Consider the following 26648-nt stretch of genomic DNA (forward strand, 5'->3'; position numbering starts at 1 on the left):
AGATACATGTATTTAAACCCTTCTCTTTTAATTAATAATTTGCAATTTAATTTTTCTTTCTATATTTCACATTACTTATCCCCCCCACCCTTTTTTTTATTCTCAACAGCAGTATGCAATTATAGATTCTTCTCTTCTTCTTCTTCTTCTTTTTTTTTTTTCATTTTTAAATTGTATGCGTTGGCATTGGATATCATGCATGGTTGGTGACTTCATTCGTATGTAATTCGATAAAGACATCATTTTTTATATTTTTAAAGATTTATAGCAAGTACCGTCTCTGATGCTTTTAAGAAGCCATTTGTTTCAATTCCATAAGCTTATCAGCCCTTGTTAATTAATCTAATATAATCTCAATTTTTGTGTACTTTTTTATTTCTTTCAGGAATATATTTTTGGATAACAGCCGCAGCTAAAAAGTAATAAGCATGTGATGTACAATTATTAAAGTCAGTCAAACAATCAAAAGAAAAGGGTTCATTTTAAGATAAAAGTAAAATCTTCTAAGAAAAGCAAAATATGATAGTATAATTTTTTGCTTGAATTTGTTGGGACATATATCATATCATATATATCTAAAAAGAGCTAGCTAGGCGGGGTAGAATAGCCGCCAAGTTCAATGATATCATGCGTATTTGCTGTCCCTTCGATAACGACAATAGATGTGAATTATGTAAAAAAAAAAAAATTGGATAAAGATAAAAATCTAATCTTTCAAATATTAGTAAAAAATTCTTATTTAAATTTCATAGAAAATACCTCAATAATAGAATGTCTTCATGAACGATAACTAGAAAATTTGAATAAAGAGAACTAATTTATAAAATGTAATATGTGAGAAAAACAAAAATAATGTGATAGTCAGAATTGAATTCATAACTTTATAAATTTCCATACTAGAACTCAAACCACTAAACTACTAATACATATTTGTTATTTTATGAGAGCTAAAATATATAAAAATTCACAAGTTTAATTAAATTTATTATACATAATTAAAAATTTTAAAATTACATGATAACTTAGCACCTCTGACATATTCGTAGATTCGCTCCTATCTATCTTAAACTCAGACTTGGTAGTCTAAAAAGAAATGAAATAGGCCCCGAAAATTCTTTCAACATGAACGGATACACGTCAGAAGCATGGAGCTTAACTTCTTCTTTTTTTTCCTTAATAAAAGCAACAATTTTGATGTTATTTTTCTTTACATTTTTATGCATAATTTCAATAGCAAAAAGTTTACCCTCATACTGATGTTTCTTACTAATAAGAAGACCATAACGATGTTCAGCTCAATGTTTAAGATTTAAACCAAAAAAGAAGAAAAATAAATGCTTGTATTAAAGAAACATCATCCCTTGTTGATCAGTCATTGAATTTCTCATAACCATATTCTGTGTGTTTAGCCTCAAAGGCTCAAAGTCACCATACCAGCAAGTGATACAAGCACCAAAAAAAAAAAAAAAATACTTGTATTAAATGCCTATTGCCTGCCTTGGAAACTTCCTACCATGAAATACGAGTCCATAAAAAATTAAAAAGTGATAAAAACACCAATATCATAATATATAATCATTTGAATTATTGAATATTATTGCTGTTTTTATGATTAACCTTTGTATTAATAATGAGTGGTTAATGGTGAGATTGTGTGAAAATTGCATAGGCTAAGATATACCCCGACAAATACAACAATAAAAGGTGATTGGCATTATCATTAATAAATCCTTCTGTTTACTAGAATTTATCGTTCTAATGATTGTATTATCTCAACCTTATAAATGAAGAACCAAAAACAAACTGAAATTAAGTTTAATGGAACAGAACTGAAACAAAGAGAGAGAAATAAAACAAAATAAAATAGTAAAAAAGAACCAGATTAATAGTTGGAGAGGAATGCACCAACTGCTGAAGCAAAGTTAAACAAGTTAAATGAGGGGGAAGTCAACCTCCCACCATTTGCTTCCTTCAAAAAGGATAATTCATTGGTCGATGTCTGCTTGGAGCCGTTCGACCCTCATCAAAATCTGTGTGAGCACTTGATATGCACAAATCTTAAAGATATTTGTGCCAATCTTGATGTGAATCGAACAGCTCCCATTGGACATCAGAAGGACCCCTATTCTTAATAAAAGAAAGTGAAACAAGAGTAAGCGGTAGTAACTCGATTCTCGATGACCTCGCATACTATATTTAAAAAAGACCCGTAACAGTTTTTTTTTTTTTTTTTCTCCATTAACCATTTTCACTCCTTGTAGCATCGGATGGGGGCAACTGGAGCCCTTTTGTCGAGACTGAAGTACAATTTGCTAGATGCAGTCTATCAATCTACAATTCAGGTGTATATAAATTGATGTTGCTCCTAACAGAATTTAATTGAATAATATTGAACTTACTCGGGTTACCTAGTGTTGTTATTGTTTTTCTATTTTACCATCATCATTTGTTGCTATGAGTACATCTTTTCCTGTTTCTTCTTTGTTAGGTTAGGTATATTCCTTCTCATGAACTGCTATTAGCTATCAGTGGATAATGAAGGCATGTGGAAATATAAGATCCCGAGAAATGGAGACAAGGTATTTCGCCCAAGAAATCTAAATTACCATTAAAAGGAAAAAAAAAAAACCCTAATACCACCACAATTCATCCATGGGATGAGATGACTATTCCTTCTAATGTTCTCCTATGTGGAAAGGCTCTGCCACATTAATCCAGCCATCAAGTTTTACAGGAATTTTACAGTTCGTATCTATTCCTCCAAGAAAAAAAAATATATATGAATTCTGTTCCTATCTGAATTGTTTTCTATTTGATTACTACTACTCATAATACTGGGTAAAAAAAGGGCAAATAAAGATGTCAAAATTAATCCTTTTTTAACTAAATGTATGAGAAGGGGTTGGATAAAAAAATTAATCCTTTTTTAACTAAATGCCAAAATTCCAAGATGTCAAGTTGGAGAAAGGGCAAATAAAGAGCCTAGAATTAGCATACGGGATATCTTGATCTTATCACTCAATAGATAGTAGTAAATAAAATTTCTGGATCCATATTTATATGGGGTGATCAATGCAAAATAAGAAACAAAAGAGATGTTCAGTCTAATTAAAATTTATTGCAACAAAGAAGGATTCATTCTAATTTGCAGATCTTCAATTCTAACATCTAATTTAAGCTAAAGCTAATACAACATTCAAAGGAAAAGTTGACGTTCACCTCATGTTGCCTTCCCTCAACACATCAATCATGTCATATATTTTCTTCTCAGCCTTTGATTGGACCTGAATTGAAGTAGCACAAAACTGTAACCTTTTGAACTATATCTCTAACAAGAGCAACAAAAGGCATTGCAAGAAGTTAAGTTCTATTGCTTCTCTTTTCCTCCATTGAGAGGCACAAGTTTAAAGCCAAGGGAAATCACATAAAAGCATTAAAGCAAGCTCATATGCACTAAACAATTAACCGGTTTAATGAAATAATTTGAGAAAATGAAAAGAGCATATAGTGATTGACCTTCTTATGAAGAAAAATGGCAGCATCAATGCTCCCCTCAGCATATATTGAACGGCCGCGAACATTATGTTGGAACTCAAAAGAGACTCTGATGAAAGAAAAAAATTATATAAATAAAGAATAACAACAATTTAATAACAGCTACATTTGTAATTTAAATGAAAAGTCATTACGTCTCATCTGGTGATGCCAGATTATAAAGATGGAATGCATGGCCTGCCAAGTGCTCCTCTGGGACTCCTACCATATTAATTTGTTCCTCAGGGTCACGTATCATTTTTATCTGTTTCATAAGAAAAATAAAAAACCTATCAATAACTCCACTACGGCACAGAAATAGAATGGGGAATTGAAAGGGAACTTACATCTAATTTCCCTTTCAATTCCCCTGCTAGTAACCAAACATAGTGTGAAGCGGGGAACAATTTAAAATGTACATGCTAAGAGATATTTCGCTTCTGTCGCCTACTCCAACATGAAAACTCAGGCACCAAATTAAATAGTGACCTGTCACAAACCCAATTCAATTTGGGAGAAAATGCATTCAATTTTGACTTGGTCAAAGGCGGAATGGGAGAGGAAGAGATGGGCAACGGGTAAGAAAGCGGCCAGCAGGCAATCAACTCGGGCAGAATGAATTAAAAACAAGACTGGAGAGGATTGAAGCAACTGTTTAAAGAACTGAGAGCCCAGCTCAGCAAGGAGAGCTGTCGTGTACACTGAGGTGTCATCACCTAGTTAATCAAATATTACCCAAATTCGTCAATCAGAGTTAGCGATCCCTAACTCTCAATCTGATTGGAAATAGGTCCTAACATAACCCTTCACTTCTCTTCCTTATCACTTTTCCTCTGATAAAAACATTCGAGAACACAATATGAGGGGACAGTAGAAGCTCACGAGTACTACCATATTCATCTGTTTTTACATTGACTAAATAAACTAAGTGTGCTTAAGAAAAAAGAGAGAAAGTGCATTCTATTATACCTCATTCATATCAAAAATGGCACCCAATTTCTGGAAACATGCAATTACTGCCTTAGCAGTGCCAGATGTGTCTAATTTGGTGGCCTGATGTGACTCCATAACCTACATAAAATTATGAGACAAACAATGAATATAAATCTTTGTTCTAATTCAGTGCCTTAGATTCAAAACCATAAATAATGTTTCACCTGTAATAGTTACTAGACAAAATTGATTGCCCAAGTAAATTTCAGATTAAAATTAAACGATTTGGAAATATGCATATTAGACTATGAGACTAAAGGTTCCACAAATTCATGGGACTTTGACGATTTTGTGCAAATCACATACTAGTATCTTCACAAGAGAAGCCTAGAAATAATAAGAGAGACTCCTAACAACTAAAAGTAATATTTCCACCAAAACATATCAGACCCCTAGTTTATACCTCTAATTTATATCCTGCAAATGCCCCTGGAAACTGCTCAGACATAATCTCCATTGCTGCAAGAAAGGCCACAACCTAAAAAGGAACATCATAAAGTATTTTGTTAGACACCTGATATGTGCAAAAACCCTCCAGGTTATGAGCAGCAGATTAACTATTCTCAAACACTTATCTGTAAAAATGCATGGCAAAAGAAGGGACTCAAGAATATTACCACTTGTCTTTCATTTAAGATGTCATAAGTAAATATTATTAGTCTATATCATATTCTCAAATAATTATAACCACACTCAGAAAAAACAACCATAAAGGGATTTAATGGAACTTTCAAGTTTCCTATCAAATGGAAATGGTAGCTTGGGACCATTTGCTCAAGAAAAATAGAAAAAAACAAGAAAAAAAAAAAGGGAGATTGAAGCACCGAGGATAACCTGCTTGCCCATCTGAGGTGATATGACGGAATAAACATTTGAATCCTGAACTGTTTTGTAAAGTAACTGGCGATCCCCACCAGTTGTACCCATCACAAATGGCACCTTAAACTTGCAGTACAGCTCAGCATTTGCTGTCATACAAAACAGAATTAACCTTCTCTTGATAATTAGCAGAAATGCATAATGAAAGCTACAAAATTAATGTGCAAAAGAATGTCAAATCCAGAACCAACAAGTAAGAACCAGCGAACAGTGGTATAAACAATAAATCATATGATACATACGAGCATATCTAGCACACTGATTGCAGGAATTTTTTTTTTTACAATGAGTCACAATGCTACCCACTAAAACACTAGTGTCCCTGCCTTTACGTATTTGCAAAATGGCTCCTACATTGTTGGAGGACTTCAAAATGAAGGTCTGCCTTACCATTGTTTATCTTTTTGTACCATTAGTCTAAATTGTAAGTAAAGAGATGAGGCAAAACAGTGCACAAGTGTCAACAGTGAAACCAAAATGATCCCTTAAAATGATTAGTGATGCCCAATTCATTTCATAATGGAAAATGTACAACAGAAAATGCAAGGCATGAGGCTCCAATGTTATTATCAAAGTATGTACTTCGAAATATTCTGTCAATGAACTTTAAGGAAAGACCACCTTATTTCATAAGGATCGACTTTTACATTCATCTCACAACTAACTGACAGTGTGGACTCTATATTGCAAAACTTCTATTAATATATCGAAATTATGTATCACTCCGTACCATTGACAGCATTAGGCACAGTGTAATCCACTACAACAACATCAGGATACTTTTCTGTGACTGATGAAAGAACTTCGTCTCTTTCTGATGGGCCATGAACTCTGATTTCAATGTCACCTATTTCTAGGGTTCTAGCAGGTTTATCAACACTGCTAAAAGATACTGGTACAAGTTCAAGCCCAGCCGAAACAGCAGCTTCCGCCACTGCCTGTCCCATCTTTCCAGTACAACCATTTACCTGAAATAAACAAATTTTATTAAAACGTGGACTAACAGTTTTGTAAATTGTCAGTTTCAATTAAAAGTCATAAACCCTAAACCCAGAGAAGATAAAAGTTTTGTTAAGGTTTCCCCAAATAAATCTCAAAACCTGAAACTAGGACTTAGCAAGCTGAACTGCTCAATAGCATCCAAAATTCTCATATTTTTGGAAATTTTAAGCTTCCACAAAAATTTATAAAGAATTAATTTCTACATCACAGATCCTGAACCAAGTTAAAAATTATAGAAATTCAAAAGTCTAACCCAATCAAAGTCCCAAAACAAATTTGGAGTATATTACCAGTATAGGAAACGAGTGTTTTCGAGAATCGGCAGCTACATCCAGAGAAATATCTATTGTATCTCTTGTTAGAGCTCTCATCACTAAGCTCCTCTTAGTTAGAGCAAATGAAAGAGTGCTCCGCCTGTTGTTGAGTCGAGGGAGGAGAGAAGAACTGCCACTAAGAGTGAGCATTTCTATTCGAAAAGTGTCGTGTAATCTCTGATCGGAACCAAAATTCCTCCTTTAAAACAAGAACTAGAATTGACAAAACTTGAAATCCTCTGATTGGAACGCACACAGCTACAGGAGTTGATTTCGTTCGAGACGATTTGAAGAGAAATTTTGGGTCCAACGAATTATTGCAAATACTGATGGTAAAATTAAAAAAGATTCTGTAACTGTAACAATTTATGGCATAAAACATTTACATTAAAAAAGAATGGTAAAATTTAAAACTAGAACATAAGTAATTAAATGTTGTTCACAATTGACTGATCCAGTGTAAACTGGTACAATACAATGGGGAACTGGAATTCAAGAAGAGGAATTAGATAGAGTTAACTGGGTTCTGTATCGGTACAACCAAGCACTAATATACTAGCTGGTACAATACCCTACACTATGTTACAAATAAAAAATAATGGGTTTTTGTGGGACTTTAGTCTCTGATTAAAACTACAACTAGACATCCGGTACAACAAATAACGGGTTTTTATGGGACGTTCTTTAAGAATTGACTGATCCCCGTGCAAACTGGTACGATACAATGGTAAACCGGAGTTCAAGAAGAGGCACTTCAATTAACTGGGTACTGTACTGGTACAAACAAGCACTACTATATTACCTGGTACAATAACCAACCCTATGGTTATATGGTACAAATTATTTGTTTTTTATGGTACTTTATAGTCTCTAATTAAAACCATAATTAGACATCTGAAATTTACAACAGTAAACCAAAAATAGCAGTACGTATTAATTAAATTGGTGCTGATTAGATAACAAGCACAGGAGATTATCTCTCAAATTCTACAGGGGGGTGCCTAGAAGGTTTGCAAGGTATTAATTAGGTAATTTTTGTAATAAATCAACCTTTAATTTTATGGATTTTATCGGCAAACCAAAAGTTTGTACCTTGAGGTGAAGAGGCGGCAAAGAGGCAAGAAACACGACGGAGAGGCGGGACGGAGGTGCGGCAGCGAGACGGAGGAGAGCCAGCGGCGGCGCGTGAGAGAGAGAGAGAGAGAGTGAGGCGGACTGAGAGTGGTGGCGAGAGAGGTGAGATGGGGGCGGACTGAGAGTGGGCCGGGCTTCAGAAAATCTCTCTTCAACGGGGCAAGATGAGAGCAATTCGTGTCCCCTCAGGTTACCTGACTGAGTAGAATTGAATCGGACGGTCCAAAAATGGATTGACACGCATCTCAAAGGACAAATAATCCTGCCCCCCTGTCATCCCGAATCCCGACCGGATGATAATAACTCTTGGCCGTTCGTTTCAATTGTGTTGAGTCAGGTACCTGGGAAAATACGGATCGTGATGAGAGAGGGCTCAGAGGGGAAGAGGATCGATTTGAGCAGGAAGCAATTTCAATTGGACAAATCCGAGCTGTTCAACGGTCCGTCCAGAGCTCGTTCAACTCGGCCCACTTTCATAAACGTCAACAGATCTGAACCGAGTTCTGGGCCGTGTTCAGATATAAATTCGTCTATTATTTCACTGTCCGACCCGTTTGTCCATGAACAAAGCTGCTCAATTAACAGCTCTAGTTATAAGGGATTTCGTTTTTAATTTTGTAAGGCCACACCTAATATTTCTATTTAATTTAAGAACCTCTATCTTCCTATTTACTCGCACTTAACTTCCATAACTGTTTTGAAAACTATAAAAGTTCCAGCACTATTTTTTTTTTCTAAATTATTAGTCTCCATGCACAGAAATATTTATATCTAAAAAGGAAGTAGTTTTACCTATAAGACGAATAATTTTTACATAAATAACTGTTTTTTTCAACAAAATCTCAAATTATATGGGGAGGCCATACATGTTTTTAGAGGTGGATTTTTTTTCTTCATTCAATTTCATTCACATTTCTGACGGTCTATGAGAAATTTTACGAATCTAATACCACGAACGTCTTCTACGTAATTTTCTTTTTCAAATGAGATCTATGATGACATACTTTCAGATTCATTGTTACACATAAGTACTTATACCTTGTCATGCAAGTATTTATACTTATACTTGAAAATATTTTTTACATATGACACTGATTGACATATGAAAGTATTTTTTACATATGACACTGATTGATATATGAAAGTATTAATATCAAATATTATAAGTATTTATAGCTATACACTAGAGTATTTATACCTATGTAAAAAAAATACTTCAATAATCGCCTCGTAAATATTTATTATGATAAATATTTTTTTGTATGGATAAATAATTAGTGGGGATCATAGTATAACCTTTAATTTTAGAAGTGGACCCTCTAATTTTAGAAGTGTTTAAATACTTAGTGGGAACTATAATACAAACTTCCTAAATTGTAGCTATGGGAATAGAGGGAGAATAGGAGTGTGGCTGTGTGGAGATAAATATAATTATTCTTAATTTAAACAGCTCAGAGAGAGAGCGCGTGTGCGCGTGCACCTGAGAAAAGAGATCTGAAGAGAAAGTGACATGAGCTGTTGAACGATGGAGCGAGAGAGTTTAGAACCGATAAAATTTGAGTTAGCTTCCATGGGCTACTCGACTCGGCTCAAACTCAGCCTGTTCGAGTTCGGGCTTTATTCAATTTAGAATTGACCCGATTTAATTAATTGAGCCATCCAACCCAAAACCTCATGAGCCGGCTCGGCTTTACTAGCAAGCCTATCGGCGGAGTTGCCTGTTTGAATTCATTTTTTTAGTGATGTCGAACCGAACGTCGAATTATTCGGTTGACCGAACTTTTGACCTAATTAAACTCAAATAATTCGCGAATTTTATGAATTTTTTCCAAATTTTCCAAATTATTCGCAATTTTTTCCCGAATTTTTTTCATAACATTTTGTTTTTTGCTCCCTTGTACGACTGAGATATCTGATCCGGATAATTCCAAATTATTCCTAAATTATACTCAAATTATTCTCGAATCACGAATTTTTGACCTTGTTAAACCGAAACCGAATAATTTATTTGTCACTATGTTGAGAACTGGATTTGGCTCTCGGAACAAAAATCAACAAAAATAAAGTTCGATTCAATGGAGAAGAGATGAAAAGAGTTGATTTGGAATAGAATTTTACTGATTAGAAGCTAAATGGGTTTACAAAAATCAACAAAATTGTACACGACTTTGCGCACAAACTTTGAGAAGAAGAGCACGAACACGGCTGAAGGTGACGAGGGCGCAACAGGATTTTCACTACGACGAAGCAATTTTAGCGACCTATATCAACAAAATTGTACACGACTTTGCGCACAAACTTTGAGAAGAAGAGCATGAACACGGCTGAAGGTGACGAGGGCGCAACAGGGTTTTCACTACGACGAAGCAATTTTCGCGACAGTAAGTCAGAACTAGAGAGGATAGAAAGGAAAATGAGCTTATAATATGCTATTTCTTTTCTTCAAAAAAAGTTAAAAATTTAATTTAAAGAATATATTTTTTCTTTAAAAATAATTTGTTTTTAGGGTTCTAAATAGCTAACTACAACTACGCAATAGCTGCGCTATAGTTTTTTCGGACCTCAAAAGCTATAATGCTATTAACTGTTTTTCTTTTATAATAATTCTAAATAGCTAGCTATGATTGTGCTATAGCACTATAATTACTATTTAGAACTTTAATTTTTTTCTCATAAAATAAAAATTACATGACATTTATTCATTCAAGTCTCTAATCTGAATTTCTTAATTCAAACATTGGACGAAGGAGCAAATCATCCCTCCATATTTGAATTTAACGAGTAAAAATTGATTCCAAATGGACTAAATTAATTATGAATAGGACAGACTGATAGAGTGATAGCTGTAAGTTCAAACAAAAATTTTAAGGCTGCTAGAAAAAAATTACAGTCTAAAGTCTAAACAGATTCATTTGACATTTCCTTATCCAAATCTAATTTGCGCCAATGAGACTCTTATAAGTCTCTTTCTTGCTCGAGAAAATTGGGAAATATCCACGTGTACAATGTTTATATATATATATATATATATATAAAGTAACAAAGTCATAGCATTTGATTAATATTGGGTGAGGGATGGTCTAAGCACGTAATTTAAGTTTATTAGTCGTCTTAATTAGAAGGTTCATCGTAACTTCTATATGTGTTGAATGCTTTAGGTGGAGTCAAAGCAAAAGTGGATCGGGTTCGTTCTGTTCAAATCAATGTTATTAGAACCGGACCGGACATTAACTCGGAAAAGCTTTGGACTGGTCGGACTGGTGGATTAATCGGTTCAATTGCTGGTTTATTTAAACATTCACATAAATATGAGATATGAGAATTGTTATAAAAATATATATTCAAATAATATAATACAAGATCAAATTAGAATATATATGTATTAATGTATATATATATTTCAAACTTAATATTTAAATAATATAAAATACTAGTTTTTATTAAAGATGACTGAATACTTATTTTTAAGGCAGAATAATTTAGCAAATCAAAAGTTTCATTTTTATTTGAATAATACTATGAATATTATTTTGTAATAGCAATAAATTATATCTTAATGAAAAGGAAAAAAAAGCACTTCAACAAAAAAATAACAACAATTAAAATACATAATATAATAATAACAATTGTTAGTTTTCAAAAAAATATATATGCACAAAATTTTGCACTTAAAAATATGTAAAATTTAAGGTTTCATGTGTAAATTTCATAAAGAAAAAATACAATATGTAAAAAGAATAATAAAGTTGAAACCTATTCATAAGTCACAGCGATATACTTTTGTACTATGTCGCATTTAATGTATAACAGTGAAAAAGTTTGAACTTTGAACCGTTTAAAGCGTTTTTTCTTTAAAAACGAGTAGCTGGTTTTTGAAAAACCGCTCTATTAAATCAGATTTTATCGGTTTAACAGTACAATCGGTCTTTAAAATGAACTAAACCGGAAAGACATCCAGGTCCCCTTTTTTTCGGTTAAATCACCGGTTCAGTCCGATTCTGATAGCACTGGATAACCGAGAAAGAATATTGTTGACAATGTGCTAATTAAAAAGAAAGATAAATAAGTGAGGTCTTAAATAAATTATCACGGTATGAAAATAACATAAGTGGTATCAACTTAGTTATTCCGGAACTGTGTTGACGAAAATCCGAAAACTAAACAGTATGGATGACTTTTTATAACCCAAACCTGTTTTGACTTATTTGTGAGCTGACTCATGCGATCTTTATCACCCCCTTATTTTGAGGGACAAGAAGTGGATTTCCCATTTGTACACTTTTGACTATAAATAAATCAGATCCGACGCCAGGATTAGGAGGCGATTTTACTTACTTTTTTTTTTAAAATGTAGTGGATATATATATCGATCTGAAATTTTATACTAAACTAACATGTTCTTCACGAGGACGAAAACATTTTAATTTAAAATTTAAGGTGTCACCTCAAATGTTGACAAACAAATATGTAGTATATCCATGTATCAGTATTGTAAATAATGATATGCCGTCGTCAGACAGATAAGGTATTGCCAAGTAATTAATTGAGAATAATTGGTCATATTTAGAAATAATCGTCTGATTAGTCAGAATAATATATAACGATTTAGTTACCGCCAACGATTAATCGGCCTAAACGAATGTTTTTTACAACACTGCCTTGTACTATTGTACAATTGATAATTCAGGTCCCTAATTTAGAGGATGGTACATAATCTTCTTGGTACTTTAATCGGAGCGGTATAATATGCATACGTTCAAATTTAGTCTAATGCTCAGCCGAAACCGTTTATTTCGCATTAAGATTCGGACAAAAAGCATTAAAAAGCCTAGCTCCAATCAATACCAACTATATATATAATTTCAGTTTGATATCTATCAGACCACCTCACCACTCTCTCATCAGTACCAAATATATATAGAATTTCGGTCTGATGCCCTCCTTAATACCAACTATATACATAATGATAAATTAGGGGTATATATAATTTCGGAATACTGATAACTCAACACATACATCAACATCCATATATACATGCCACAAAATTTGAACTTGAAATCTAAAAATCAGCTCTCCGTTTAAGTTTTCTCTTAATTTTCAGTTGGTAGCTCTCCACAATTGACCCAATTAGAAAATGTATGCATGCATGCATGTGCAACCAACTAGAATTAGAATTAGGAAAATTTGACGCTCCTTATGTGTTTCCACCTCATGTTGATGTAGAAAGTAAAATTCACAAAGCTACAATTAGTTGCTTTACACATGTTTTGTTCATTATTTATCTATTGTCTTTTCAAAAAGAAAATTTCATCCAAAGCTGATTTTTGCACTATGTAAAATGCTTTTGTCATGCATCTACATAGGGATGTATATAAATACGGATATGTCTTTCAATGAACAGATACAAATACGAATACAGATAGTAAATATATGTTAAAATTTAAAACCAAATCTACTCTAAACAGATACAAATACAAAGCGGATAATCTACGAATATAGATACAAAACGAATTGTCGGATAATTGAGTTATATGAATTTTAACATACAAATAATAATAACAAAATTATTCAAGTGTAAATTCAGAACTATATTCATTTATTATGTGCATACACCCATACAAATTTTTTATTTGATTATAACATGTTTAAAAATATATTCAAACTTTTTCCTCAAATTTTTTTTTTCAAACTTGTGGAAGATTTGTTAGCAATTTTATCAATAAATTAGATATTTTCTGTATTAATTATTTGTTTTCATAATAATAGTTATAATTAGAGTTAGGCTGGGGTGCTATGGATAGCATAGAGGCCTCTATGCTACGGCTCAATATTCGAGTTTTCAAAATCCAAACGGTCGATCCGAACCGTTCATCTTATTCTCCATATTAATATCTGCTTGGAGACCAAATTTTACATTTTTCTGAATTTTTTTACTATTTATTAAGTATTTTACAAAATTGTTGATCCAACGGTGGCTGCACAAAACAGTAAAACCGTTGGATTAGCGATTTTCAAAGTGGCTTAATAAATAGTAAAAAAATTCAGAAAATTATAAAATTTGGTCTCCAAGCAGATATTAATATGGAGAATAAGATGAACGGTTCGGATCGACCGTTTGAATTTTGAAAACTCGAATATTGAGCCGTAGCATAGAGGCCACTATGCTATCCATAGCAACCCAGCCTAACTCGTTATAATTAATTATTTTGACTAGATATCTTGATGCAGTTCTGTTGACGCCAACGGCTCCTTGTTCCCATTAAAACAGATGGCCTTTCAAGAGAGCGATAAATCAAAATAGATTTAATTATCCACCGTGTTGAATTTAATTTACGTAATAAATAAAAATAGATCTAATTACTCACCGTGTTGAATTTAATTTACATGATAAATCAAAAGGTTTTATCACTCCGTATTAATATCCAAATTTTTTTAATAAATTTCAAATTCTACCCACTTTGATGTCGAAAATTGTCCAAACCGATCAAAATCTCACCGGTTTTCCAACTTCTTCTTCCATGTCACTATCAGAGAAATTAAATTTTAAATTTAATGATTATTACCATCTTACCCCTCTCTCTTTTCATTTTCTGGAAGAAATATATTTTACTCATATTAGCAAGTCTTAATTACTCAGACTTGTCTTTAATTAATATGAAAAAGAAATCCATTATATTTTAATTTATAGTACAATCCAAGTATTAAAAATTGTACAATATTATTACATGTAAATTTGTATAAATTTAAATTTGTGTGGGGTTAGAACTTAAAAATTAAAATGCAAGACGATGTAAATCAACAAAGAGATGTTTAAAAATAATTTGGAGATTCCAATCAATTTTTGTAGGAGAAAAACTTAACGAATTTGATAACAAGGATACAATAGAAAAATGAGGATAATTAAATAGTTTGGAGAAAGAAGAAGACAAGTTAAACTTTAACAAGGTAATAGCGACATCGATCTAAATCACCATTAATTACCTTCATCGTAGATGAGCTTTGGGTTTGAATATGAATATGACATGCTTTCAAAATCAAATTTATGGAAATAGATTGTTGACAATTATCACATAGTTTTCATCAAGTCAAAACGTATTTTGACAGTGGTCTTGATCTTTCAAATTCGTTTTTCAAATCTCATCAAATGTTTATTATTGCTCAATGCATAATTGAGTATTACATCAATACATACATACCTTTCTATTGTGTCAATGTATATTAATTAATTTATTTATTTTAACTTGATTAAAAACAGTTGTATATTGTTTACAGAACTCATTTTCAAAAACTTAATAATTTACTCAATTTATTGACTTTTCTATTTTAACTCAATTTATTGTTTTTCAAATCAGCGAACTGGGCTTGGCCCAATGTATTACCGAGTCAATTCCAATGTGTTTCAGAAAAGTAACTGTCCGGATGTATATATTACGTTAGTCCCACATGTAATACGGTTAATAGATTGAGATCATTATATATACGAATCCGTATCCTCACCAGCATTGCAGAGGGTCACTCTCACTTTACGGTTTGAGATTAAATTTCAACCGCAATAGAGGGCAGTATTTTTGAACTTTGAGATTCATGCCAAGTTAAATTGAACGGTTCAGATCTAGTAATTGTAAAAGATTCCCTTACCAGGTTTTGGAGGGGTGCGGAGAGGATGTGAATTATATATATATACCGCCTTAGATAATTAAAATTAGAATTATGTCTGAAGAGTAGAACTAGGGTGCTCTTAAGCTCACCAGAGTTTTGGTGAGCTTAACTCTAAAATTCATCAAATCAATTTCAAATGACAAATCCGAACCGTTGAAACATGTTTACCTTATGTGTGATGCATCTACATGTGAAATTTTTAAACATTCGAATTAATTTAGTATAAAGTCAAGCGGTCAAAAACATTTAAAAATTTCACATGTAGATGCATCACACGTAAGGTAGGCGGGTTTCAACGGTTCGGATTTGTCATTTGAAATCAATTTGATGAGTTTAAGAGTTAAGCTCACCAAAACTTTAGTGAGCTTAAGAGCACCCTAGTTCTACTCATGTCTGAAAGAGGGGAGAGAATAAAACATAGAAATTGGCTCTGAAATCGCGCACGCATCGAAATTCGCTCCGCATTTTCAGAACGGATCCGGTTGATTAATACATCCACTTCGTCTATATCCGAATAGTTTCGGATATCCGATCCGTTTACCACATATCAAAATAGTCTGTATCCGAATTCGGGATATAATCCGTATCCATAATCGTGATATTTGATAAATTATCCGAATCTGGATTCGAATCCGCGAATTATCCGCTCCGAATTAAAACGGAATCGAAACAAATTCGGATCCGTTTTCACCCATATCTTTACAGGATTTAAACTGTAAAATTTTAAACTAAATGATTTAATTTTACGTCTTAATTTATAAATATTAATAAACTAAGGGTGGGTGCATAAGCTGAGAGGAAGTATCACATCTCGTGTTATTCTTTCCCTTTTGTTCAATTTTCAAAGAGAGAGAAGACGCAAGGTGCGTTGGTACAAAACTTATTGAATAGACAAACACAACAAACCAATTTTTTTATTTATATCCAAAAAATAAATAAAATTTCAAAAAATAACCAAACCCGGGTGGAATATCGAAAAGTACCCAAACCGGAATAAAATTTTCCGGAATAAACCTCTAAAATCGGATTAAATTTTTCTGAAAATCCAATATCTAACACCGGATAAAAAATTTCCGGTCCCAAATCCGAAATAATTTTTTCCGGTTTTAAGTCCCAAAACAAGAAAAAATTATTCCGGAAATGGGATGCCCTACATAAGCACCCGGGTGCGTCCTCCTCTCCCCACATCACTTTCTCTCGTCTTCGGCCAGCCTCAGGTTAGTTTTTTTTATTTAAATTTAAATTTATAATAAATTAATTATTTAATTTTAAATAATTTAGAATGGTCCAGAATAATTTAAAAAAATACCATAATAGTCCAGAATGGTCCAGAATAATTTAGAAAATACCATAATAGTCTAGAATGGTCTAGAATAGTTTAGAAAATTGCCCTGTTAATTTAGAAAACCGTTTGATTAATTTTGAAAATTTTAGGAACCTCTTTTCTTTTCGGATCCCTTTCGGAGCTCCAGTTATGAACCTGTCGCTAACCTCTCTCTTTCAGCCCACGTGCTTGAAAAAGATTTTTGGCAATATGTTGAGAGCAATACCGATGCACACATTGATTGGTAGACTTATCCCATTAGAGATTCGAATCCTGGAATACAGCTTGAATCCCAAAATCTCTATCCTATATGACACAAAAGAATCGATTATCTCCAATTACTTCCAACCTCAACCATCTCATAAAAAACCTCCAGTTGTCAGCGCTTTCTTTCTTCACAATTGCAAAAGCCACTGGAAGCAATTGATTTTCGGCATCGTACATACATCGATACTAATCACTGGTCTTAGGAACGGTATTGCTGCAATACACGCTCCAAATGCCCATGCTGCTTTGAGGGTCGAGATCACACAACACTTAGTTCCTGGATTTTTTCTTTTGATGGCTTCTAATAGTGGAATAAGCAAGTTGTATGAGTTCTCCCAACTCCCAAACAGATTTGCAATAGCAAGCTCACGGCCTCTCCATAATTTGTTGTACTTAGGGGTTACCTTATCATATTTCATCATGACGATATCTCGAATATGATTTATAGAAGAGCAAACATCCCTTCTAATGGTCTTATCAATCGCAAGGGCAACCATATCTGTTGTAAGTGACAATGATCAGTACGTGTTGCTGATACTGTGCGCGTATGGGAAATTGCTTGTTTAGTGATAATCCAAGATTCTGAAAGACCGTTCTGCTTCGCGCACACCTTAAATTTACAAAAAATCATCTCTGCACACCACCTCGTAACGTCTAGATTCGCTTCTAAGAACCTTGCACTCACAATTCTTTTCAAGATGTAACTCATTGATTGCTATCCTTAAAGCTGTTTTTGACTCATAAACTACACCCTTAGCCAATGGATTATCGAATGTTTTTTTTATCTACCGAAAAATTGACATCTGCAGGCCGAAAATCGGATATGTCATTGAAACTATCAACCGGATGTGTCATATTTTCCCGACCAGTTATCGGGTACTGTGATTGACGGGATTGCATTTGAAGGGACTGTGGTTGTTACTGGCTGGGCTATCCAATATCATCGTTGGAACCTGATGACTCACCAGAGAGCATCTTATCTCCACTCTCCAAACTATCAGAATCAATTACATCAACAGGTACATGCGAATAATCACGTACATGTCTACGGACCCCACTGGTACTGGGTTGGGGTCTCATTGGTATATCCACATAGTACCGACCGATACTAGGTCGGGATCTAACTGGTATTGGGGCAGGATCCACATGATTCTGACTGGTACTGGGTCGGGATCGAGGTTCAGGAATATGACTGGTATAGTTCGGTTCTAATTCTACATATAACTTCAGAACCAGTAACCTTTGTGGAAATGACGACACAATTTCTAAAATCATTTGGAACGATTATTGGTTCATTACCGGTACTAATTGATAGTCACGTTGGCCATCGGTGGACATATTAAACCTAGCTTGGATTTCCAGATTTTCTTGACTAGAATTGTACCCAACAAATTTATAAATCTCATTTCGAAGATAATCAAAAGTATGGTTCACGATTAGCGGTAATGAGTATTTAGCTCGGGTACTGTAAAAGACCCCGTCATCATTGTATTGGATTTCCCTTCCAATAAAATTTTTCACACAAATAGTTGTCATTTTTAGTTTCGATTGGTCTGACAATTTAAAAAATAACAACATATAGTAATTAAAAATTGTCCGTCCTCTGAAAATTATTCTAGACCATTTTGGATATTCTTAAATTATTCTACACCATTTTAGAATTCTATAAATTAATAGGGCAACATTCTAAACTATTTTGGGATTTTATAAATTATTCTAAACCACTTGGGAATGTTCAAAAAAATTCTAAATTATTTGGACAATATTATAAAAAATAAAAAAATAATTTTGGAATGAACTAATTAATTATAATTTAAATTAAAATTAAAATAAGAAAAATAAAATAACCTGAATCGAAGAGCCGATCGATCGGACAGTCAGGGCTCTGTAAGAGATCCTAAAAGGAAAGAGGTTCCTAAAACAATTCTAAATCATTTTAGAATTTTTTGAATTATTCTAGAACATTTTGAAATTTTTTAAATTATTCTATACCATTTTGGAATTTTTTTAATTAGTAGAACGATATTCTAAACTATTTTCTAAATTAATAAGACAATATCTAAACCATTTCCTAAATTATTCTAAACTATTTTTGAATTTTCTAAATTAGTAAGGCAATATTCTAAACTACTTTGGAAATTTATAAATCATTCTAGATTTATAAACTATTTTAGTCTAAACAATATATATAAAATTAATTTAAAATTAAAAAACTTACTGTGAGAGAGCGAAAGCGAGAGTCTCCGCGGTTTTTATAAACGAATTCAGTGCGAGTCCAGAAAAAAAAATTTCGGTTAAAAAACAAATTTTTTTTAAAATTGAATTGAGAAACCGGAAATAGAATCCGGAAAAATTTAATCCGGTTTTTGAATTGGATTTCCGAAAAAATTTAATCCAGTTTTAGAGGTTTATTCCGGAAAAATTTATTCCGGTTTGGGTATTTTTTTGAATTCAACCCGGATTTAGTTATTTTTTGGATATAAATAAAAAAATCGGCACAACAAAACACAAACAAACTTGAGAAAAAAAACGTTTTCGTTGCTATATCCATGGGAAATAAAAACTACGCACTTGTTATTGTTATATGTTTCGCAAATTGTCAAAAGGGGATATTATTGTTGTAAGCAGTGTTTTAATATTCGGTATATTTGGCCGAATATTTGTATTCGGTTGGATACCGAATAAGAAATTTGTATTCATCCAATATTCGGTTTCGAATATTCGGCCGAATATATTTTTCCGTATATTATCTATTCGGCTGAATATTTCCGAATAGAGAATAAGAATCCGAATAAAAATTGAATATTTTCGAATATAAACCGAATATTTCCGAATAGAGAATAAGAATCTGAATAAGAACCGAATAAGTTATAATTTCATTTATTTAAATTTGAACTTATATTTTATTTATGCTTATTTGTAGTTTTGTAATTTGTATTGTGGGTTGTTAACTTGTTCTAACTTGTGTTATGTTTTTTTTATGTTTATTTGTAATGTTTATTTATGTTTATCTATGTTTATTAGAGTTAATGCCTATGATTTTTCATTTGAAAATCCGAATATTCGGCCGCATACTGTATATGCGGTATTCAGTGGCTTTCCGAATATCGAATAAGAACTGAATATTAAAACACTGGTTGTAAGCAATCTTTTATGATGTTTGACTAATTTGCAAAACATATAAACATTGAATTTTACAGTTTCTTTGTTTGAGATGATTTGATGCAAATGATATGAATGATGATTCACAAAAGCCATGTGGAATGTCGGATATTGACGAGATGCTGAATCATGAAGATTACATAAGATCATAGAGATCGAGATCATAAGGATTATGAAGATCACACTTTACCATTTTATTTTATTATTTTTAATTTATATCCAAAAGTATGGTAAAGTAGATATGAGATTGTGACTACTTGAGTCTAACTGTTGTATGGCTGGAAGTTCAATTCAAAATTAAAATAACCGGGCTTGGTCAATACTGGAAACTAGACACAAAGAATAGCTAATCCTTTATTCTGTAGATCTTGGGATCTGCATAAAGCCATTGGCAAACCCTTTGAGCCCCATTATAAATAGTGGACTATGTCATATGTCTAAGGTGATGAAAAGAGATCAAATACCCTCACAAACTTACACATTTGAATTCTTATAGAGATATAGCCTAGTGCATTGTTGTTTGTGCCTAAATTTTAATTATCTTTCTAGCAACCTCAAATTATACTTCACCTAAATTGATCAGTGTGAGATTAGAGTGAAGTGAGTGATTTTCTGAACTCAGAGCCTTCGTTGCTCGCCTACTCCAAGCTGTTGTGCTTGTTTCTCCTTGAGCCTGTTGTGCTTATCTTTTTGTTTCTGTGGACTGTTAGAGTGTTGTCTTATCGATCACCACTTGTATTCCTTTCTGTATTGAGTAATAGAAATGTGCATCTCGTTTTGGTTGTGTTGCCCGGAGACGTAGGTCCTTCAGTTGGCTAAACTCCGTTATCAACTCCTGTGTAACTTTCTCTAACTCTATCTATTTACTTTATTGCACTTTATTTAAATTCATAAGTCCTTGATTCCGCCAAGAAATTCACGTAGATATATTTACTTAATCACATGATTGACTTTTAACTTGTCTATCCGACCGATAGTTACAAGTTATAGGGTTTAAATTTTAAACAATCACATATTCACCCCCTTTCTAAGTGTCGTTGGGAACACTATTTATCTCCAGAAACCAATCAACTAGAAGACTAAACATTTTTCTTACATAGATTACATATATTTTAGTTTTTAATAAATAGCGAAATGGATACTTTATAAATTGAAAATGATTTTTAATAGCAAAGTTAATAAATTAGATAAATTTGTAAGTTTTTTAAATTTAGAAGATAGTTATGATATTATGAATTTTAGAGGGGTACAATATAACGTAATTTTAGATAAATTCTATGACAGGAGTTTGTGGAAATTTATGTATTTTGGTTGAAATTATCGGTCCCGTGGCAAAATCAAATACCTAGATAGGTACTACACTTACACTACTATATGACTAATTTAGGAAAATAAATTTCAACTTTTCGATTTGAAATTGACAATACAATTGTTCTGCTTAAAACCAGACAATGTTTTTTGACAATTACAAAATCGAACTTTATATTACAGATTTTCATCTTTTAATTTGGAAGAATAATTCATTGACAAAACACATTTGACGAATATTTTTAATTATACAATAAGACTCATAATAGAATTATGAATTGTATTATTCATATTGAATTCGTCTGATCTTAAATAAATGAATTTAATTCAGATCAACAGTGTCATTTTAATCTATGGTTAATATAAAATTGAACTTAATTTCCATTATTATTGTTGCTCGAAACTCGCAACGCATAATTTATTTCTCTAAGTTAAATCATCTGATCTAAAACAAACATAAACAATTCACATAGAAGTTCTCTTCCGAAAAATGTAAGCAGATTCATAAATTTAGTTGGTTTGATTTAAATCAAACGGTCCAAATTAAACACCAAGTAAAAACAGAAATAAATAGATAGATACGGATGCACCTCAAATCCTCAATTACGGAGGAACAAAACTAGACTAGGTGAACTACCATCCATACCATACATGCATAACGATTAAAGAGCCAATTATTTTGATCTCAACCGTTAATCTTTGTTGAGATTTTTAAAAAAAAAAAAAAAATAGTGGTATTACCACCGATTTCATAGAAATCAAGCATACCTGATATGGTACCTAAAATAGGTACCAAAATCATACATCAAGTCACCATCAACAAACATAAAAGCATACAAGTAGAGATAGTATCACATCAAAAGTTAAAATGGAAACAAAATAAAACTAAGCAAAGTAAAAGTCTCAAAAAAGCACTCATATCCTAGGAGACTAGTAATCCAATAAATCATCATCCGACGTCACGTCTCCAGACATATGATCTGGAGGGTTGCCGGCTCCAAGAGCTTGGGTGGACTCCTCTTCCTCTCCCAATATCTGATCTGAAAAGTCCTTAACATCACATGGAAGCATTAGACTTAATCTTTGTTGAGATTCATGCATGAAAACTTTTTTCTTTAAATTTTTGCATGACATGCAAAAATTTGAACTGTTAAAATCAAAATAACAGATTCATATTATTTCAAAGGAATAACAGCAGATTTATTCCCAGAAAATATATATTTTTTCGGACAATTATCCTTTCAGGTACCATAAAAGATTCTCTTCACTTTACGGTTTGTGATTTACTCTCATCCGCTTTGAAATGCAGGCTAGTGGAGGAACAATATTATTGGACTTTAAGATTCGTGCCAAGTTAAAAAGAACGGTCCACAACCACTAATCGTAAAAGATTCTTTTTTCAGCTACCTGAGAGGATTCGGATTCCTTCTCTTCTTGGAACTCGAATTCCAATTGCTGCTGCTACGTATGTGTTCTCAAAGAGTTCCCCATTTCCCAAGCAATTTAATGGCGATTCTCTCTGGAACTTGGTAGTACGACGAATAATAAATGCATCAGGCACCATGGTCTTGTTCCGGCAAGAAACGGCTCAAAGACTGTCTACCTGGTGGAGCCCACCTTCAGTGGATAGCTACATAAAACTCCAGTAGTTACATCCTAGCAGCTGACCTTGAGAGTATATAAAATCCATTTGAAGCGGGACCCGGTATGACATGTACGATACGCCTCCATACGGCCCCATACCGGACAATAATACGTATGTGATGTGCCTGTATTATTATATTATTTATTTATTTATTTCATGGTCTTCGTAGCTCCGACCGTCAAATCTGAAATCTCCCACTCTATCTATAAATAAACTTCTCCCGCCTCATCTTAAACTCTTCATCTAAACTCTCATCACCAAATTAACCGAAAAGAGATTAAATATATATATAGTAGTATAGTACCAAAACATGGCCACATTTTGCACTATGCTAATTTGCATTCCTTCTCTTCTCCTCTCTCTTCTAGTATCAGGTGTTCTCTCCGCAAGCTTCACCTTCACAAACAACTGCGCCTATACTGTATGGCCAGGTCTTCTATCCGGTGCTGGCACGGCCCCACTCGAAACCACCGGCTTTGTTCTAAACCAAGGAGAATCTCAAACCATCACAGCCCCACAATCATGGTCAGGTAGGTTCTGGGGCCGCACGCTCTGCGCAACGAACTCCACCACCGGCCAGTTCACATGCGGAACAGGTGACTGCGGCTCTGGAACTGTGCAGTGTTCTGGCAGTGGGGCCGCACCACCAGCTACACTGGCGGAGTTTACATTGGATGGATCCGGCGGCATGGATTTTTACGATGTTAGCCTTGTAGATGGTTACAATTTACCGCTTTTGATCGTTCCACAAGGTGGCACCGGCACGTGCAGCTCAACTGGTTGCTTGGCTGATTTGAATTCCGCTTGCCCGACCAGCTTGAAAGTGGTTCAAGGTAATGGTTTCCACTTTCCATCAGGTTTCAGCATTTTATTTAAACAAATATTAAGGGTACATATGCGAATTATATTTGTGACCAATTGATAACATTTAAATTTTTGTGTGTTAAGCAGACACAAATGAAGGATCATCAGAAAGTGTGGCATGCAAAAGCGCTTGTGAGGCGTTTGACACACCGGAGTACTGCTGTAGCGGCGAGTATGGCAGCCCCAGTACATGCAAACCCTCTTCGTATTCTCAATATTTCAAAAATGCATGCCCCCGTGCGTATAGCTATGCATACGATGATGCTACATCGACATTCACTTGTACCGATGCAAGCTATACCATTACCTTCTGCCCCAGCACCACAAGGTATATATGTATATATGCTTAATTGCTTCATATATAATTAATTAGTTCACTTAATTATGAGATGATAATTTAATTACATGCGAATTTAATGGTTTTGTTGGGCTTTTAATAGTGAGAAGTCGACGTCCGGTGGAGAAAACCCGGAGGCTGCCCCACTAGCCAGCAACACGATGGTGTATTTTGGTGCGAACCAGACCAACAGTGCTTCTCACGCTCTGACGCGTGTCCCTCTACATCGTTTCATCGTTACGATTCTCGCCTTCTCTGTCTTGGCTCTTCTCGGGCTCTTCTAGAAGCCCTTGAGATCAAAGCTGTGAAGCATGGAGGGAGAGAATGTGTATCCTCTGCATTAACTCAAAAAGGAATATTTTGAGTTAATGAATCTCAACCGTCTGATATAAACGGAGCCAATCCGGTCCCTGCTTATGATATAGGGGCCCTTTAATATCAGTGCGATCTAATCTGCACGAATCTTAAAATAGATCGGATGGTCAGGATATTCGTTAACTCAAAAGATTCCCTTTTGAGATAATGCAGAGGATACCAATTCGGGAGGGATCAGAGGAGTTCATTTGCCTACAGCTAGAGTTCTTTGATTTTTTTTTTTTCTATATATTTTTACACTGATTAGAATATTAGTTTAGTATAGTTCTTTGAGAAATTTCGTTGCGCCTGATTATCTTTTCTTGATCATGATGCGCGCGATGAGGCCCATTTATATATTGTGGGAAATTTATATCAATTGTAAATGTAATTTCCAATTATAAATGGACTTCGCTGGAGAATAAGAAAAGATAATTTGATAGCTTCTGATTAGATTTAAAGGTTTTTTTTTTTTTTTAAAAACTTGATAGTAGCTACCAAGGTTCGTGAAGGGGAATCAAACTCTTGACGTTTAGGTATAACAATTCTAGGACATTTTTCTAGCCAATTGTGCTACCTCTCCTTTCTCAGCTTTAAAGGTTTTTAGCTGGTACTTGGGGGCTTTCTTGTAGCAGGGAAGTTAGACGACAGTTCATTTCCTTCTTTGTGTTGCTTAGAGAACACTTCATAATTTATAGATACACAATCATTTTATATGACAATTTTTGAATTTTTGACAACTCTTATTAATGAAGTTAGCGTGTGGCTTGAAACATATATTCAAGTTGTTGTTATATATACCTTTTTATCGTTCGCTAGTTAATAAATTTTGGAATTTTATTTTAATAATGAGGGGTCATTTGAAATCAATATATTATAACAATTCTTGCGCTGTTGTAGGAAAGAGGTCACCATACATTACTACAGGGGTAAAGATATTGACCGAATAGTTTTTACTTCATACAGCGCACAGGTCATATACGGAGTCATTCTGGATCTATTGTCTGTGCGCTGCAGAAGCAAAACTATTCCGTCAATATCTTTACCCTTACTAATTAAACAGCACCATGCCAATATGTTCCAAATTTAATATTTTCTTGAATATCAATTGAAAACCTTAATTTTTAATTTGAATAACATTATCTTAAATATCACATGAAACCTTAAACCCTAAACCCTAAATCATAAAAGATGATTGTATAACAAAAATATTCACATTTTCCACTTTATATGACCATAAATTAAATATGCCGAACAAAGAGAGGGAGCTCTTTACAAGCCACTAAAATTAATCTCAACTAAAGCATGAAAAATAAGTGCTGTCTGTGCAGAAGTATTTCAAAATTGTACTCTGATTGATGATTGACGAGAAATATATATATATATATATAGAGTTAGGCTGGGGTGCTATGGATAGCATAGTGGCCTCTATGCTACGGCTCAATATTCGAGTTTTCAAAATTCAAACGGTCGATCCGAACCGTTCATCTTATTCTCCATATTAATATCTGCTTGGAGACCAAATTTTACATTTTTCTGAATTTTTTTACTATTTATTAAGTATTTTACAAAATTGTTGATCCAACGGTGGCTGCACAAAACAGTAAAACCGTTGGATTAGCAATTTTCAGAGTGGCTTAATAAATAGTAAAAAAATTCAGAAAATTATAAAATTTGGTCTCCAAGCAGATATTAATATGGAGAATAAGATGAACGGTTTGGATCGACCGTTTGGATTTTAAAAACTTGAATATTGAGCCGTAGCACGGGAGGCCACTATGCTATCCATAGCACCCCAGCCTAACTCTATATATATATATATATATATATATATATATATAGTGTACGGCTAACGCGCTTCCTCTAGCATAT

General features: G+C 33.5%; 2 protein-coding genes across 3 annotated transcripts; one reads left to right on the forward strand and one right to left on the reverse strand.

The window, feature by feature from the left end:
• Positions 1–2297: 2297 nt before the first annotated feature.
• Positions 2298–7974, reverse strand: LOC144561669 (putative 4-hydroxy-tetrahydrodipicolinate reductase 1, chloroplastic). 2 transcript variants are annotated; one of them, XM_078310695.1, is made up of 10 exons: positions 7815–7973; positions 6699–7048; positions 6137–6374; positions 5362–5495; positions 4931–5005; positions 4504–4605; positions 3690–3799; positions 3517–3604; positions 3220–3284; positions 2298–2331 (listed from the first exon to the last, which is right to left on the reverse strand). In XM_078310695.1, the coding sequence occupies exons 2-10, from the start codon at positions 6870–6872 to the stop codon at positions 2313–2315; spliced, it is 1005 nt and encodes a 334-aa protein (XP_078166821.1). In that variant the 5' UTR covers positions 6873–7048; positions 7815–7973; the 3' UTR covers positions 2298–2312. The 2 variants fall into 2 exon arrangements, with proteins under 2 accessions (XP_078166821.1, XP_078166822.1); XM_078310696.1 differs by lacking the exons at positions 2298–2331; positions 3220–3284; positions 3517–3604; positions 3690–3799 and adding an exon at positions 4024–4250 and having other exon boundaries at positions 7815–7974.
• A 15505-nt stretch (positions 7975–23479) lies between these two features.
• Positions 23480–25551, forward strand: LOC144561962 (pathogenesis-related thaumatin-like protein 3.5). Its single transcript, XM_078311070.1, has 4 exons — positions 23480–24054; positions 24173–24413; positions 24526–25238; positions 25376–25551. The coding sequence occupies exons 1-3, from the start codon at positions 23532–23534 to the stop codon at positions 24704–24706; spliced, it is 945 nt and encodes a 314-aa protein (XP_078167196.1). The 5' UTR covers positions 23480–23531; the 3' UTR covers positions 24707–25238; positions 25376–25551.
• The last annotated feature ends 1097 nt before the right edge of the window (positions 25552–26648 follow it).

This window comes from Carex rostrata, chromosome 11 (genome assembly GCF_964058835.1).
Source record: "Carex rostrata chromosome 11, lpCarRost1.2, whole genome shotgun sequence".
Taxonomy (NCBI): Eukaryota; Viridiplantae; Streptophyta; class Magnoliopsida; order Poales; family Cyperaceae; genus Carex; species Carex rostrata.